General features: G+C 48.3%; 1 protein-coding gene across 2 annotated transcripts; it reads left to right on the plus strand.

The window, feature by feature from the left end:
• The first annotated feature begins 416 nt into the window (after positions 1–416).
• LOC123827702 (cytochrome P450 4B1-like) lies at positions 417–15,938 on the plus strand. Of its 2 annotated transcripts, XM_045852143.1 has the most exons (12): positions 417–642; positions 7,845–7,986; positions 8,169–8,213; positions 8,662–8,789; positions 9,545–9,669; positions 9,954–10,105; positions 10,258–10,364; positions 11,150–11,340; positions 13,685–13,818; positions 14,566–14,630; positions 14,733–14,815; positions 15,246–15,938. In XM_045852143.1, exons 1-12 carry the CDS (start codon positions 463–465, stop codon positions 15,427–15,429), a joined length of 1,536 nt encoding a protein of 511 aa, XP_045708099.1. In that variant the 5' UTR covers positions 417–462; the 3' UTR covers positions 15,430–15,938. The 2 variants fall into 2 exon arrangements, with proteins under 2 accessions (XP_045708099.1, XP_045708100.1); XM_045852144.1 differs by lacking the exon at positions 8,169–8,213.
• The last annotated feature ends 1,183 nt before the right edge of the window (positions 15,939–17,121 follow it).

Here is a 17,121-nt window from a genome sequence, read left to right on the forward strand (position 1 = left end):
AAGGGAAAGTGGAAATCTCAGGCAAAACTGAGCCTGTTTCATGATGTGGAACATGGTATAAAGTGAGTATCTATGACCGCTTTGTTTGGGTTAAATGAAACAGTGTGTAGAAGCCTCCTGAAACAACAAGGTACAGGCAAAGACAGATGTTATTCCAGTGATTATACCAAGGATGCCATGTGTTTTCTCCTCCAAGGAACCAAGGCATGATACCCATTTTCTGATTTCTTTGAAGCTCACCACCTGGTTTCTCTCCAGCTGTTTTGTTGAGATGAGTGAGCCAGGCTGTCTCTGCTGTAGTCTGTGACTTTTGGGGCTGCTGTCTCTGCTTTATGAAGCTCCGCCCACTCTGTGTTGCTGCTGCTGGTTTGGATGGGGGAAGGATCAGGCAAAGTGCCAGCATGTAGAGTATAAGTGAGCCAGAAAGCAGCAGGAAGAGCCTGGGCGGCTGCAACTCCAGCCATGGGGTCTGTCTTGCTCTCCCTGAGCCTCTCCCGCCTGGGTCTGTGGGCTTCTGGACTGATCTTGGTCTTAGGCTTCCTGAAGCTCATTGGTCTGCTGATGCGGAGGCAGTTTCTCACCAGGGCTATGGACAGCTTCCCAGGGCCCCCCACCCACTGGCTCTTTGGGCATGCCCTCGAGGTATGTGGGGGATGCTATGAAGGGGGAGGAATGGAGAAAGAAAATGGCCTGTTTTTGTTCAGAGAATCCATCCTAGTCTCCTGGGGGCCAAGGAAGGAGACCCTAGTAGGGCAGGGAAATGATATCCTGGGAGCCATGGTTTCCATTCAGCTTTGCCACCAGATCTCCCCCTCAATCCACCTTCTGAGCTGGCCTGGGTGGGCCAATTTAAAATTGGAGCCCAAGGGCACCACAAACTCCTTCCCATTGTTTTGATGTCAAAGGTTCTGACAAAGGCTGTGCTAAAGCCTTGGCTAGAATCTTGGATAGCATCTGAGAAAAAATCCTGGACAGTTTGCTAAAATTAGGCAATCTTGTGTGAAGCTTAATCAGCCTTCTCTTTGTTCTTTGCAGTGTAAAGATTTCAATTTTAAGGCAGAAAATGAGAGTGAAGGCAGAGATGAGTACTGTCACCCAAAATCACCCAGGCCATCTAAGCTGTTTGTGTGCCCAAAGGTGGGGATCTCCTGGCCTTGCCTAAGAGCTGGCTCAGGAATGGGACATGTTCTTTGTTTCAGATCCTCACTTGCTCTGCCCAGTTACCTCAGGGTGAGGAGAGCACCTTAACACCCATTGTCAGGAACACCTCTTAGACCTTCAGATGAGGATTGCTCAGGATTGTTCTTGCTCCACATAATCTCTTCTCTCAGGAAGTCCTAGTAACCTTGGAGACACCAAGGAAAGGAATGGATGCATCAGAAAGGTGAATCAGACCCAGGCCTTACTCTTATGAAGATTACTGTGTAGAGGGGAAAGTTGAGACCAGAACCTTCCCTGACCTGAGCTGGGTCGGGTGCCTAACCAGGAGTTCATATCACCCTCTTGCTCTGTATCTCAGCAGTTATTTCATGGGGAGTGTCATTTTCTGTTTATTTGTTCATCTTTCCCAATATTGACTATGACCCCTAGAGCATAGAGATCTGGTCTGATTCACCCTTGTACCCTCAAGGTTTAGTACAAAGCCTGGCACACAGTAGGCATCACTGAATGAACAAACAGTGGATGGTGGAGAGTAAGGAGGGGTATTGGTAGAGGAGAGAGAGCAATGGAGAAGAAAGTGGAGGAACCAGGAGGGGTTTGGGAGAGGCTTAGCTAAGTACAGAAGGAGGTGATAGAAAGGTTGAGGTTGGGCCCTAATGGTGGTATGAGAGGCATTTGGGAGACCTTCAATCCCTATTCTCTCAGAGCCCCTCCACTTTCTCTTGCCTCCAGTAAAGCTGAGTTCTCTAGGATGGGCACCTTGCTCCCCTACCCTCACATCAGAGTTTGCTCTTTGTCACCCCCAAATTCCACCTTCCCACTCTCTTTCCACCCACTGTGACCCACTTTGAGAGTATGTGGAAGGCCTAGAACATGGCTTAGCTCTGGCTATTGCCTCCAACACAAGTATATGAAGGGTTTTGGCACCAGGAAAGGTAGGGAGGGGTAGATGATCTCTGGCACTACTAAGGTTTCCTGAAGAACTGTGGCAGGCTCAACAACTCTGCACTCCCCTAGGGCTTGGCACCTCTGCTCTCATTGGATCTACGCCACACCTTGAGAAATAGGAAGGAGAGTGGGGGGATTATTTTCCCTAATGTGCATATGAGAGAATTGAGGCTTAGAAAGTGCAAGGAATTTACCTATGTTTGTGTTGTAGCTCAGGGTTGACTTGAGGGCACTCAGGACTCCTGCCTTTACATTCAGCATAAAATCAGACCATCAAATATGAGTGCAGCCCTGGTCCAGTTGTTTGGAGCATTGCCTCATACACCTATAACTGTCTGTGGTTTGATTCCTGCTCAGGGCACATACCTAGGTTTGAGAGTTCAATCCTGGTCAGGGCATGTATAAGAGGCAACAAATTGATGTTTCTCTCTCACATCAATGTTTCTCTCTCTGTTTATAAATCAATAAATGTAACCTTGGGTTAGGATAAAAAACAGTGATTCCTAGTCCAAGTGATAATGGGAGTAAGAAAGGAGGAGAAGGACTTGTGTTGAAGGAAGAGCCTGTGGCAGGGAGGAACTGTCCGTAAAAATTAGCTTCTCCCTTCTTGGTCTCAGGCGCAGCATAGAGGCTCAGAAGCATCTAACTGTCATCCTCCTTAATGCTCAGAATGTGTTTTCTTGAGGTGGGTTTATGTCCTGTCCTATTCTTCTAGGGTTCTGCCCATTCCACTTAGTGGGGCTGGGAGGACTTTGCACATAATGGGAATGAGTTACATCATTGGCCTGAGGTTAGGGCCCCTGGAATGGAGCCACAAATCTGACCTGTGTGTTGGGGTTGGGAGAGGGAATGCCAGCTGCCTGCTCAGGAAAGGCTATCCCTTGAGACTGCATGGAGACATTGGGCCTTTCTTTTCCTCAGCCCAAGGGAGAAGGGCATGAAGGTGGATGGGTGGCATCTGGCCATGTTCTTAGGGCAAAAGCATAGGCAGTGAAATCATGAGAGTCCAGGCCTTACTTAAAAACCTGCCCATTCCAGGGGGAGGGTGGTCCCCACAGCATCCCATTAGACCTGTGGGCTCAGGGGTGGGGTACTGTGTGGTTGGCCACACTGCACTTTTCTATGAGGGCATAGATGTGCAGAGTGATCAGGCTGCCTGTGGGCAGACCAAAGGGTGGGTGACCCATTGTGTAACTTAGAGGAGCTGGCCAGACAGCCATGTGAGCCCCCAGACAGAGGATACCCCAGGGGTTTGAATGGGGCTGTAGTTCCAGTAGTGGGGTCAGGTGCTGAGAGCTCCCCTCACTCATACCAGGCTCCTGGGGCAATCAAGAGCACATAGGAGAAAGCTGGGCATGGGAAGTAGGGGCTGGATCAAGCTGTTGACATGGCCAGCATGAGGTAAGTGCTTCCACTCCTGGGTAGGAATGACAGAGAGGGGCAGACTCATGACTAAGGAGGAAGGGAGTGGGCTGAGATGAACCAGGTCAGCCCATGCCACCTTCCACCCTTGAGATCCTGTGAGTCTGGCTTCTCTGTGACTTAAGCCTCACCTTGTCCCTGTCCAATCTGGTTTTGTGGACTTGAGAGGGATGGAGAAGAGATCAGCAGTCATGGTGATTAGAAATTAAGTTGGTGAGGAAAACCCAGGAGGTGAGGTGGAAAAATAAGAGACACTCAGGATGAAGGGGGCACTTCTAGGAATGCCAACCAGAAGGGAGGAAGATAAGGGGTCAATGACAGCAGAAGCTCCCTCTTACTGGTAGATGGAAATGATGTTTGTCACTTTGTGTAGTGATAAACCTTTGACATTGTATGCACCAGGGCAGTAAGACACTTACAACAATCCTTCCCCTGGGTTAAACTCAGGATGGTAATTCCAAGGCAATTCCATGAGTGAGAAGATCAATGGGGAGAATTTACTGGACTGTGCAGAGGGCCTGGGAGGAGAAGAGGCCCAGGGAAGGCAAAAGATGGGTGGCTGGAGACGAAAGTAGCCAGGTCCCATGTCCAGGGCCCTTGGGGAAAGTGGCTTGTGTCAGACATTATCAGATGCTCAGTGTCCTTCTTCAAGACTGTGTCCTGGAAGACACGTGGATTTGTTGCCTGGGTGAGGGTCATGGAAGGGAACTTTACTTGAAGGAAAACCTGGGCCAGCATTTGCACAGACCTTAACATGATTCACATACTTTAGGATTGTGCAGCGCACAATGTATGCATCTGAGCACAGCAGCCTTGACAAACTTCACTGTACAGTAGGGAACCTGGGGGCACTCACCAGAGAGAGCAGTATTAACCTACAAGCAATAGGCAAATCAGTTCTCATCTGAATCTCACTTTTCTCATCTGTAAAATGGGAGTAATTATCCATTCTGCATGAGGCAATCTATGAATTTACTTACATAATACTTGATATACAGGAGATACTGAATACATATCTGTTTTCTTCTATTTCCTATGTCAAGAGATAGAATGCAGCTTTACTGGTGAGGCTGAGTTGGTTGGGTGCCATCCCACAAAGCAAAAGGTTGACTGTTCCATTCCCGGACAGGGCACCTGCCTGGGTTGGGGCCAGGCCCCTCTTGAGGTGCATATGATAGGCAATAAATCCATGTTTCTCCCTCACATCAATGTGTCTCTCCTCTTTCTCTGTCCTTTCCCCTCTCTCTAACATAAATAAATCTAACATTTTAGAAAAGAGAGAATATAGAAATAAGGAGCAAATGCAGATTAGCCAGAGCAGGCATTTAGAGCCAGCTGGGAAAAACAAATAAACATTCTCAATGCTGTTTGATCAAGGCTTTGGGCTGGTTCCTCATGAGACTGACTATCCCTGGCCAGTGTCCATATTAGGCAGATTCTTTGTGTGCTGTCTCCCTCCCTTTCTTGTCTTCCTCGTTTTCATTTCCTCTATTCAGTCCATTTGTTCCACACACACTTTATGAAGTGTGTAGTGTTCCTAAGTCCCAGTGCTGAGCTCCACAGTGACCTGGACATGCCACAGATGTGACCTGTGCACTTGGAACTCTTGGCCCAGAGAGGAGTCAGGGGTCCTGGGTGTGAATCTCACTTTTATTGCTAACTTACCATGTGACAGAGCTTTCCTGCCTCATCTATGAAGTGGGAATTATGATAGTATCTGTCTTGTAGGATTTTCTGAGGATTAAGTGAAAGAATTCATATATCAGGATTAGTGCAGTGTCTGATGACATTAAACAGTCAATGAATGCCAATATTAACATTATTAATATTTTTGGTACTGTAATCAAGCCATTATAACACCAAGAAGAGCATGGATAAGGTACTAATAGTGCTGGAGAAGCCTGGAGAAGGCATATTTCACTCAGTTGAAGATAGAGAGGTTCCTGGAGTGGGGCATTCAGGCTGGATGCCAAAGAACAGGCAGTACTCAGCTGGAGGGTATATGTGGAACAAGGAATAGTATCAGCAAAGGCACAGACATTATGCCACACCCCAGGAGACAGTCTCAGTTTTACATATTCACCCACATAGGACTGCCATAGACACAGCATGAAACATCTCCAAGGATATGGGCAGCTTGGCAGCAAGGACACTTCAGGCATTCCTCACAACATCCACATCAGCCATTTACCTGCTCCTACGGAGCAGGCCAAGAGCAGGGAAATGAGACCCACATTGGCAGGTATGTGTCCACCTTGTCTTAGAATCCCCAAGTCCCACGGACTCTCACTGACTGTCCCAGGGTTCATGCAAGAGGCATGCACCCACACTGAAGAAAACCCGAAGCCTATGTTTCCATCAAGTGTTGGTTGTTCACTGATGGTTTTTCCTAGTCCGGATCTTATTTACCAACCAAAGTTCATTTTTGTTATAGCCATGTTACCTAGCAACACAACTGACATCCTACAGGTATCAAGTGTCTAATTAAATGAAGTTAGAGAGTGTAAGCCAAAGTCAGCTTCCATGTGACAGGGGACAAGTTTTGGTTAGTCCTCTACCCATAGGTGGGGGTATCTTAGGGCATGTTCAGAGCACATTCTTCAGTGTAGCCGGGTGCATCTGGGAGTAGGATGTGTCAGGAGATGCGGGGAGGAGGCTTGGAGGAAGAATTGGGGGACAGGTGGGCTTGAAGGTGAGGAAACTGCTTGTCAAGGGCTCAGCCTGTGCAGAATCCTGTTCTAAGTCCTTTCATGCATATTTTATACCTTAAGGGCCTTGAATGCCACCTGACAAACCTAGTAACACACACACCCTGCATGATTTCTCTCATGCAGAAGCAATCCTTTCAGCTAAGTATTATCATCCCCATTTTACAGATGAGGAGAGTAAGAGTCAGAGAGTCTAAAGGACTTGCCCAAGTTCATGCATCTAAACAACAGGGGAAATTTATATTCAAACCAGGTTGTCAGACTCTGAAGGTTGCTGGCCATGGAGTAAACTTTTCCCATCCCACCTCCCTTACAAGCTATGTGGTCCTTGGCAAGGAACCTCAGATCTCTGTACTTTAGGCTCCTCTTCCCTAAAAAGGGGCTTCATAGAGTTGTTGTAACTATTGGATGAGGTCAAGATGTAAGGTGCCGAGAAGAAGGCCTGGCACACGGCAAGCACTTAATAAGTGTTAGGTGTTCTTCCTCCCAAATGATGAAGCTCAGACTTCATTCCTAGACCCATGGGGAGGTCACTGAAGGGTCTGAAAGACCCTGTCAAAATAGAGAAAAATGGATAAATACACAATGGTACATCCATATAGTGGAATGGTATGTAATTGTTGAAAAAATATTGACAGATAGTTAAATGTACTAGTTTGAAAAGTAAGATAAGATATGTCAAATTTTTTAAAAGGCAGGTTTGGAAAAGATTTTACAGTGCACTATATTTTTATATCAACCCCTCTAGGTGTGTAGATGTGGTTAGAAAAACTCCCAGAGGACACACACCACCCTTGGATGATCTCTTCAACCTCAACTCAGGCCACTGTCCCACCATGAGGCAGCTGTTGAAAGACTCCACACTTTTCCCCATCCCAGAGCCTCTGTACTTGCTATTGCCTCAACTTGGAACTTCCTTTTCTTTCTCTTTACATGCCCAACCTCTTATCATACTTCAGGTTTCACCTTTAATGTCATCTCCAACAAGAAGCCACATGGATTGCTGTTAATCAAGCAGGTCCCACTGTTAGTCTCTTTTGTAGCACAGTGTTTATTTCCTTCTTAGAACTTACTAAGGTCTCAATGACTTTACTTTACTGTTTACGGGTCTTATCAGTCTTCCCCATAGAATGAAAGGGCAGGGATATATCTGTCTCATTCTCTTGAGATGTCTAGACAATAGCTTGCACTTAGTAGGTCCTCAATAAAAATGTGCCAAATGACTTAGGATGGAATCATGGTGATTTCCCTTTTGAACAAGAATCTGGGATTATCTTCCTAATGAAAAGCTTTAATGCTGGAACGAAATCTCTTTCTGGAGGCAGTGTAAATAGAGTGTTAGTGGCAGGCACTAGGTGGCCATAGGTTGGACATATTGGGGTTGTGTCAACCCAAACAGAATAAGAGAGTGGTTTGGATGGAAAGCAGTGGCTCTGTGGCTGGAGAGAGGACTGAACCAGAGGTGGATGGACCTGGGTGAATGCATGGAAAGGGGTGTAGGAGGAGGGATGTATGCTCCCTAGGCCTTCCTGGACAGGCTGAGGGACTCACTGTGGCTGGTTATGCTGCGTTCCTGACTGGCATGCCTTTCTGTCACCATTACAGATCCAGCAGGCAGGGAGCCTGGACAAGGTGGTATCCTGGGCCCATGAGTTCCCCTACGCTCACCCACTCTGGTTTGGACAGTTCCTTGGCTTCCTGAACATCTATGAGCCTGAATATGCCAAAGCCGTGTACAGCCGAGGGGGTGAGCATTCTTGGGAGAGGGAAGGACTTATTGAGGGCAAAAGAATCATACTTACCATGTGGGGAGGAGTCCTGGGCCTGTACCTTATGTAGGGCAGCAGAGGTTCACATCCCATTTATCAAGGAACCTTATTTGGAAATCCCCCAATCCTGGCTGAATCAGATTTTCTCTGTTTCCTACAGACCCTAAGGCCTCAGATGTGTATGACTTTTCCCTCCCATGGATTGGTGAGTGGTCACCTTCCATGATCCTGGTGCTGGGTGATAGGATCCTTCCCTGGCCTGTCCACACTCAGTCAGTTATCCAGGGAAGGGGGGCCCTGGTACCTTCTCCTGCTGGGTGTGTCTTGAGCTCAGGACAGGTAGGGGAAGGGGTGTGGCAAATGTGTGAGTGTGAGGAATAGCTTCTTGGAGAAGTTCGCTCTAGAGTTGATCCTGGAGATATTACAGGTGGTGCTGCCCAGGGAAAGGGCTCGAGGAAAGGTATGGTTATGGGCCCAAGGCTGCTGTCACCAGAGGCTGCGTGGCTGGAAGGTAGAGGTGGGATGGGATGTGATGTTGGGTGGGGAGGTCCAGGGTAGGGTTGGGCAAGATGGGCCTGCTTAGCCTTGGACTGCCAGAGATGGGGCAGGACTGTGTGTACTGACTAGTCTCTCCTCTCCCATCCCTCCCCCAGGGAAAGGCCTGTTGGTCCTCCAGGGGCCCAAGTGGTTCCAGCACCGCAAGCTGCTCACACCTGGCTTCCATTATGATGTGCTAAAGCCCTACCTGATGGTGTTTGCGGAATCTACAAATGCCATGCTCGTGAGCTCCCTGCCCCAAGATCTTGGAGGCTGTGGCTGCTGGCCATCCCCTCTGAACCCAGCTTTCCCAGGGGGAGGACACTAGGGGGAATTGCTGAGGCCCTGAAGTCCTTCCTGCACATAGCAGTGCAAGCCCCCTGACACCAGATGCCTGCTGGTTGCTGACTAGGTGTGGAGCTCCAGTTGGCCAGACATCCCTGGCCCTTGTCTGCCCCAGGAGACCCAGGCATTTCCCACAGAACAATGGGCCTCTTGGGGCCCAATAAGGCTCCTACTGGAGCAGATTTGAGGAATGCCTATATTTGGGAATATGAGGAAGGCCATTCATGTCTAAAAAATGTCTCCTCACAATCTATAGCAACTGCTTAAAACAATGCCATTGGCAACTCTTCCTTTAAAAGGGATGGCAGGCATCAAGGTCAGGCTCCATATCTCAGGCCCAGATCATCTCCAGAGGTTATTCAGGGTGGTATTTGCCCTTGCAGGACACTCCTCTGCCACATTACTGCAGGCCTGACTTACACACATACTGTGCTGGGCAGCTCACTACCTCTTAGCCCATCAATTCCCTTATATACAGACAGCCCTGACAGGGAAGAAGTGTCTGTGCGTGCTGTGGAAAACCTGCCTCCTGGTCCTGCCCTGTGAGCCCGAAGCCCTGCTTGCCCCCAGCCCACAGTCCAGCAGGACAGAGGGCAGGCCAGGGACTGGGTACCTCATGGCCCCACTTCATTACTCACCCTCTCTGGGCTCCAGGACAAGTGGGAGGAAAAGGCTGGTGAGAATAAGAGCTTTGACATCTTTGGCGATGTGGGCCACATGGCGCTGGACACACTCATGAAGTGCACCTTTGGCAAAGGACACAGCGGCCTGAGCCACAGGTCAGAGAGCACTTGGGGCTGATGGTAGTCTCAACCTAGGCCAGCTCATAGGGGAGACTTGGCTGCACTCCTGGGGCCTGGTGTGAGAGGAGATAGGGTCTTGCCCTAGGGAACCCCTGCTGAGGGGAGCTGGACTTGCCCAAGGTGGGGAGACAGATTCTGCCGTATTGGCAGAAAGAGGAAAGGAGAAAGAGCTGACTTGGGGATGGATTCCTGATATGAAGGAGAGAGGGCTGTGCTGTGGGTCAGGGTCTGAGCGCCCCTCCCTTTTTGTCTCTGTGCAGGGACAGTGACTACTATGAGGCAGTCAAAGATCTCACTCTGCTGCTGCAGCAGCGCATCGAGTCCTTCCAGTACCATAATGACTTCATCTACAGGCTTACTGCACATGGCCGCCGCTTCCTGAGGGCTTGCCAGGTGGCCCACAACCACACAGGTGGGCCTTTTCCACATGGTCCAACCACAGGAAGTCAAGGCTCTAGCGTCACTCCTTTGGGCCAGTCTGGGACACTGCCATTGTAGAACTTCTGTTCCCTTGTGGGCAGAGGTTGGGTCCCTGGGCAGTGACACCATGTTCCCCTGGCCTAGACCAAGTCATCCGGGAACGGAAGGCAGCCCTGCAAGACAAGAAGGAACAGGAGAAGGTCCAGAACCGTAGGCACCTGGATTTCCTGGACATTCTCCTGGGGGCTCGGGTGAGTGCACAGTTGCCCACCCCTTCCTGTGAACTGGTTCAATTGGTGTGTTCAGGCCACCCTCAGGGGCAGGGAGCAGTGCACTGCAGATGGGTGGTTAAGCATTTTCCTTTTCTTTCTCTAGCAAATACGGCCTGTTCTTAGCGCATGACACATCAGCAAAGGCTCATGGGTGAGATGGTGCAGGGTATGGCTGGCTGTGGCTGTGGGGGAGAGATATAGTAGCAGGAATTCTGGTAACAAGCCAGACGGCCCATAGACCTATTCCAGATGTCTAAGACTCTGAGGAGTCTCAGTGCCCTGAATATTAGAATCACAGATTTGTTCATTCATTCATGTATTCATTCATTTACTCAAACTGTCTGTAGACTCACAGAGCACTTTCTTGTGTTAGTTCCTGTGGTGGGGATGCAGAGGAGGAGAAAGACCTGACACTGCCCCCAGATGCTTACAGTCTAGTGGACAGAACAGGAGGTGGATGCTGACAAAGTCTCTCCCTGTGTCTGGGGGCATTTTGTGTGTGATAAATGAGCAGAATCAAGAGTCCATGCTGGGTAATGTCACAGGTCACTTGCTCAGAGGATCAGGGAAGAGTTCCTGGAGTAAGAGGCATCCAAGCTGAGTTTGGGAGATCAGATAGGAATCTGGGGGAAGGTCCTAACCTCCAATCTGACAAAGAGCTTTCTCTGCCTCTCTCAGACCCTCATTTTACAATTTGTTATGAGTACTTCTTCACCCCTACCCCAAATGCCTTGGCTTGCTCCATTATGCCTACTCTAACCCAGGATGAAAGTGGGATCAAGCTGTCTGACGGAGACCTTCGGGCTGAGGTGGACACATTCATGTTTGAAGGGCATGACACCACCACCAGTGGCATCTCCTGGTTTCTCTACTGCATGGCCCTGCACCCAGAGCACCAGCAACGTTGCCGGGAGGAGGTCTGTCAGATCCTGGAGGACAGGGACTCTTTCCAGTGGTGAGTGAGGTTACAGGTAGCCCAGGCTGTCCTGCTTAGCTCTGGGGAAAGGCTGTGCCCATGTTGTCTGGTGTCATCCCTGATGTCATTGTGCCATGCTGGAAACAGGTGAAGAATGAAACCTCTGTCCTGTTACCTCCAGAGTAGAAGGATGCACCCCTGAGCCCCTTCTCCTTCAACAGAGCCTTTTCAGATGTCAGTATTGTAGAGAAGGTCATGAATAGATGGCTGATTTCTTGTGTGTGTTGACTCTGATGGTAGACCCTGAGCACCCTCGTGGCCTCCTGGATAGAGCAGGGAATGCTGGCAGACAAAGAGGTGGAAACTGAGGATGAACAGAGTTGGCAAAGCCAAAGGAGCTGATCCCTTCCCACCTGCCTTTAGGTGGTCATGTGCATCAGCTAGATCCCACTGGTGAAGGAGAAAAAGCTGTTTTCCAAGGTCCATCACTCAGAAACTTTGAATTTTCCTGTCATTTGGTTCATGTTGAACTTGTTACCACAACACCACTGATACTGACCTTTCTTTGCAGCAGGCTCTCTGGGAACCTCCCACAGCTCTTCCTTCACATCCCTGTCTCCCTGCCTTCTCCCCTCTCCTCAGTACCTGGGTGAGGCACCTGGCTGTGGTGCAGAAAATGCTCAGTTGGAGGGAGAAAGTTTAGATTCAGTCGAGGGAGATCCACATAATTCCAGGGTCTAATATTTGGAGGATAAAGTCTCCATACCTTATTTTTAAGGGATGGATGTTGGAAATGTTCTAGGGTGTCCAGCCAGGTGTTAGGTACTGTCAGGTGTGTGGGTGGGAAGAGGAGGAGGAGTAGCCAAATTTCTGCTCTGGGGAGTTTTTAGAGAGATTACCTCATATAACTGAAAAGCTAGAGAAATCTAAAGAATGAGTGACAACATATTGCAGGCAGACAAATCAAGAGGTGATGCTTAAGTTGGCTTTGTAAGGAGGGGTGAACTCAGGTGAAGGGACAGAGCCAGAAATTCTGAGGTGGGTAACTACAAGAACAGGTCTGGATGCAGGGAGTTGAAATACTGGGTTGGTCAATTTTTTTTTTGTCTGTAAGATGGCTGTAGCATCACTGAATTGTCTTTAAATTTGTTTGAAACAATTTTGTTAGATTGCATTGTGACAGCTATCATATCAGCATGCATTATAAAAACATCAAAGTTCGAGAATTTTTGTTTAGCCATTTTAATATAAAAGATGGAAGAAAATATGCAACAGTTTTTTGGCATATTATGCTTTATTATTTCAGGAAAGGTAAAAATGCAACTGAAACACACAAATAATTTGTGCAGTGTACAGAGAAGGTGCTGTGTTTGATCAAACATGTCAAAGTGGTTTGAGAAGTTTCATGCTGGAGATTTCTTGCTGGACAATGCTCCATGGTCAGGTAGACCAGTTGAAGATGATAGCAATCAAATCCAGAAATTAATTGAGAACAATCCATATTATACCTCGTGGGAGGTAGCCCATATACTCAAAATAGTCAAATCAATAAAGTTATTGGTGAAAATTAAAACATGTGTTTTATATTTTATGGAAAAATCTAAATGAACTTTCTGGTCAACCCAATATTTATTTTATTTTCACTTCATTCTATCTAGAACTTGAAGCAACATAATGGATTCAATAAAACAACAAAGCAGAAGCAAAAAAAAAAAAGTACTGGGCAGAAAACTTAGGGGCTATGGAATAAGGTGTTGCCTAGTAGTTATAGTTGGATCTCACATTTGGGTTTGAGCTTCCTAGTGGCAAATGGAAACAGAAAAATAGAAAGAAAGAAAGAAAGAAAGAAAGAAAGAAAGAAAGAAAGAAAGAAAGAAAGAAAGAAAGAAATATATATATATATATATATATATATATATATATATATATATATATATATATTTCTTTTTTACCTGAACTTGTCTTTGCTCATGCATTTATTACTGCATTCAGCAATCACTACTAGCCCCTGTTCCTTTCCATTCCAGCTCCACAGGGGAAACTGAGCAGAACCTAAGGGACTGTCTCTTGCAGGGTGTCTGTGGGGCTCTCAGAGACACAGGTGTGAACTTGTTTCTGATGGCTGGGTGCACTCACACCTCTAGGGTTCTGTGCTTTCCCTTCCTATCAGTGAGGAGGAGGGAAGGATGGAGAAAAGAGGAGCCAGAGTCCCTGGTCTGAGTGAACACCCTAGTCCAGTGTGTCCTGAACACTTGGTGTATTTGTGTTTCTATGGGCCTTGGGTATATGATGGTGGTGAAGGGGAAGCGGGGGCTGGAGCCTATCTTCCCACTGTACCCCATTGCTGCCCCTCTTCAGAAAAGGCTGGTTGTGTTTCTGGCAGGGAAGATCTGGCCAAGATGACCTACTTGACCATGTGCATCAAGGAGAGCCTCCGCCTCTACCCGCCTGTGCCTCAGGTGTACCGCCAGCTCAGCAAGCCTGTGACCTTTGTGGATGGCCGCTCTCTACCTGCAGGTGGGAGAGGGTACATTTGGGGTTGAATCTGGGGTCGTTGAGGATGCTTCCCTGACACTCTCTGTGCCTTTGGCTGAATCTTTGCACCCAAGGCAAAGAACTCATGCTTTGTGCTGGCTTGGGTCCAATCCTGGCTCTATAACATGGGTAAACCCCTCTACCACTAAATTCGTTGTCCTCATCTCTAAAATGGGTCTGAGGAGAGACCTGCCTTACAAGGTTGCTGCCAGGAGTAAATCATCAGGACTGTCCTGTATAACCATGCAAGTTGTTCCCTGAACAAGTTCAGGGGGCATCATTCACATAGACTATGACGTGTGCAGTGCCAACCTGTACAACTTTATTTGGGGGCTTCATAAAAAAGTTTAGCTCTGGGCACATGGTCCACAAGCAGTGAATGGCAGCTATCACTATTGATAGCGTAATGCTATGAATAACTTGCCTCGAGAGTCAGTTCATTGAGAGCTGAAAGCATGTAATGGCCCTTGCATGTCCTGCCTTGTGGTGGGGGTGGTTTCAGTCCCTTTCTGTTCCATTCCACAAACGTCTGTGTCAGGTGTTGTGCCCAGTGCTGACCTACACGAAGTAGGCATGATGATGATCAAAAGCACTTGATGTGTTGAGGGTTGTCATGAACCTTCTGTCACTGGCAGTGCTGAGGTAGAGGCTGGTGTCTAGTTAGGCAGACACAATGGTATCCTGGGCAGCCAGGCCCACCTGGTCACCTTCCCTCTGCTCTGCCCACAGGCAGCCTGATCTCTCTGCACATCTATGCCCTCCATAGGAATAGTGCTGTGTGGCCTGATCCTGAGGTATCCTATTCCTGGGCTTGGAGGTCAGAGGGGGAGGGAGGCTGTGGGGAGTCAGCTTCCCTCTGGACCTGGCCTGTATTTAAGCCTGGCCTGTGCCCTCAGGTCTTTGACCCCCTGCGCTTTTCCCCTGAGAATGTGGTGGGACGCCACCCCTTTGCCTTCATACCCTTCTCTGCTGGGCCCAGGTGAGGAGAAGCCCCACATTTCCAGTCCCTGAGGTCTGGGGAGGTGGGGTGGAGTCTGTTGTGGGGGAGGCATCACTTTGGGGAACTCTGTGATGAGGTGGGCCATGCTGGGTTTTGGTGATTCTAACACAAGGTAAGTTCCAAGGACCTTCTTCTTTCTATTAGCACATTCATGTCCCCAGCAGGGGGAGGGCTGTCTGAGTCATTGCAAGAGGGACCCCCAAGCCAGAATCCTCAATAGGAATCTACTTACCAGTAGTCTGGAACCCTATCCTGCACCCACGACCCTTTTCATGAGCCCAGGGTGATCACTCAATCAGCCAATTAGTCATGCAAAAATCGTTATTGATTTTTGTTGGCCACTGAGAGCGCTGCATTTCACCACTTCAGACACCCCATTCCTGATGCTGCTTTTTGTTGCTCACTGCAGGAACTGCATTGGGCAGCAGTTTGCCATGAACGAGATGAAGGTGGTCACGGCTCTCTGCTTGCTCCGCTTTGAGTTTGCCCTGGACCCCTTGCGTCCACCCATCAAGCTGCCCCAACTGGTCCTGCGCTCCAAGAATGGCATCCACCTTCATCTGAGGCCACTGGGCCCAGGCTCTGGGAAGTAGCTCTGCAAAGAGTCGGGCCCAAGACAGCCCAGGCTGAGGCCTCTCCCTGGGCACAGCCCCCTCCAGGCTGGGTTGTGGAGCAGCTGTGGCTCCCTGTCCTTGAGAGGCTTGTATGATAGAAGGGGAATTGTTATCCCCTAGACAGTCACCTCGAGGATGGGGCCAGAAAACAGGTGTGTGTGTGAATGCTAACTGTGCATGTATCCTAGAGCTGACTCATTCCCTCAGCAAACATGTGGTGAGAACCCACTTGCTTCTAGTCTCCTCCTATTTCTTTTGTAGTAGGCAATCTTTCTAAAATGTAACAGAAGCTTACATTCCAGTCTGGGTGATACAGTGAAGGCAATGGAAGCTGTGCCTGTGATACCTGTTTATGACCAAGCACTTGCCCAGTCCATGTGACAGAGGGGTGGGTTTGGGGCTTGGCCCTTCACTGAGATGGGTGTCCTTCTTTAACTTTGCATATGTGTTTAGAAAAAGATAGCATAAAAAATTTGCCTAATGCAAAAGTGTACAGAACAATGAATTTCTAAAGTGCACACCCAGGTAACCACGTCAAGGTGAAGGAATGTGGAATATGAACTCACAGGTATCATTTCTACCCTCCTGAGATGGGAGGGACTGTGTGGCATTACTGCCATCGTCCATGTCTGTGTCAGAGTTACCCAGTGTCCTGGGTGTATGGGCTTTGGCTGGCGAAGGTGGCAGAATGACACTAGAGAGGAGCTTTAGGGAAGGGTGGTGCCTGAATCAGGCCTTGAGGCAGGGTGTGATGTGAGGAGCAAAGAAGGAGTTTTGGGGCAAATTTCAGCTTAGGCCCACATGATGAATCAGAGGTCCTTCCCCAGTCCTCTCTGCAGCATCTCTTTGATGGGTACATATACCAATATGGTTTAAGGTCTGTGGGAAGAACTGTGGTCAGCAGAATCCTCCCGTCTGCCGAGTATGGTGAATAAGTCATCCTGGACACATTCTTGCTTCTCCGGTGGGAAAAGGGGTGGCAATTCCCTCTAGTGGAGAATGCTCCAAGTCCTTCTTCCAAATGGCTTTTATTGGGAATGGCATGTGTAGGTGTATACAGCATGCATGGATAGCTCATAAATCAATGTCAAAAGGCTATAGTCATACAAAACAGGTGTTATTTACAGAGAACAATTGAAGGAACAGAGATCTGTCATAGATCAAGGTCTTTTAGTCATGCTGATGCCAGAGGGTCTTTAAGAGTTATTTCATGAGATAAGGTGTTAACTCCTTATGCCTTGAACTTAAACATCTGGTTTGTATCTACAGGTTTATACAAAACAGAAGAAGCTTCAAAGGATACAATGTATTTATCAGGCCTAAACCCATGGGAACCCTTGGTGTTAGAGTTGCATCATGTCTGCCACCTATGTTTTTACCTGGTTTTCCAGGGAGAAAATAACCTCTTTCAGGGCTTGCTATTGCATGGCTGCAGTCTCAGCAAACACACAGAGTAGTTACCAACAATGGTCTAAGGCCATTAGACCATTGCTGCATTAGACCATTCCCTGAGCTGCAATCAGGGAATGAGACAGGCATGGGGGGAAGGCACCTGACACCAGGAGAGGGGCAAGAGAGGAGAATTCCAGCCCTGGGACATGGGGACGTTTCTATGTTGCTCTGAGGAGGGACCACCTGCAGACACATCCTTCTTCCTATTGATTGCACAGC

The sequence above is a fragment of the Phyllostomus hastatus genome, unplaced genomic scaffold (assembly GCF_019186645.2).
Source record: "Phyllostomus hastatus isolate PE091 unplaced genomic scaffold, TTU_PhHast_1.1 phas_contig_881, whole genome shotgun sequence".
NCBI classification, from domain to species: Eukaryota; Metazoa; Chordata; class Mammalia; order Chiroptera; family Phyllostomidae; genus Phyllostomus; species Phyllostomus hastatus.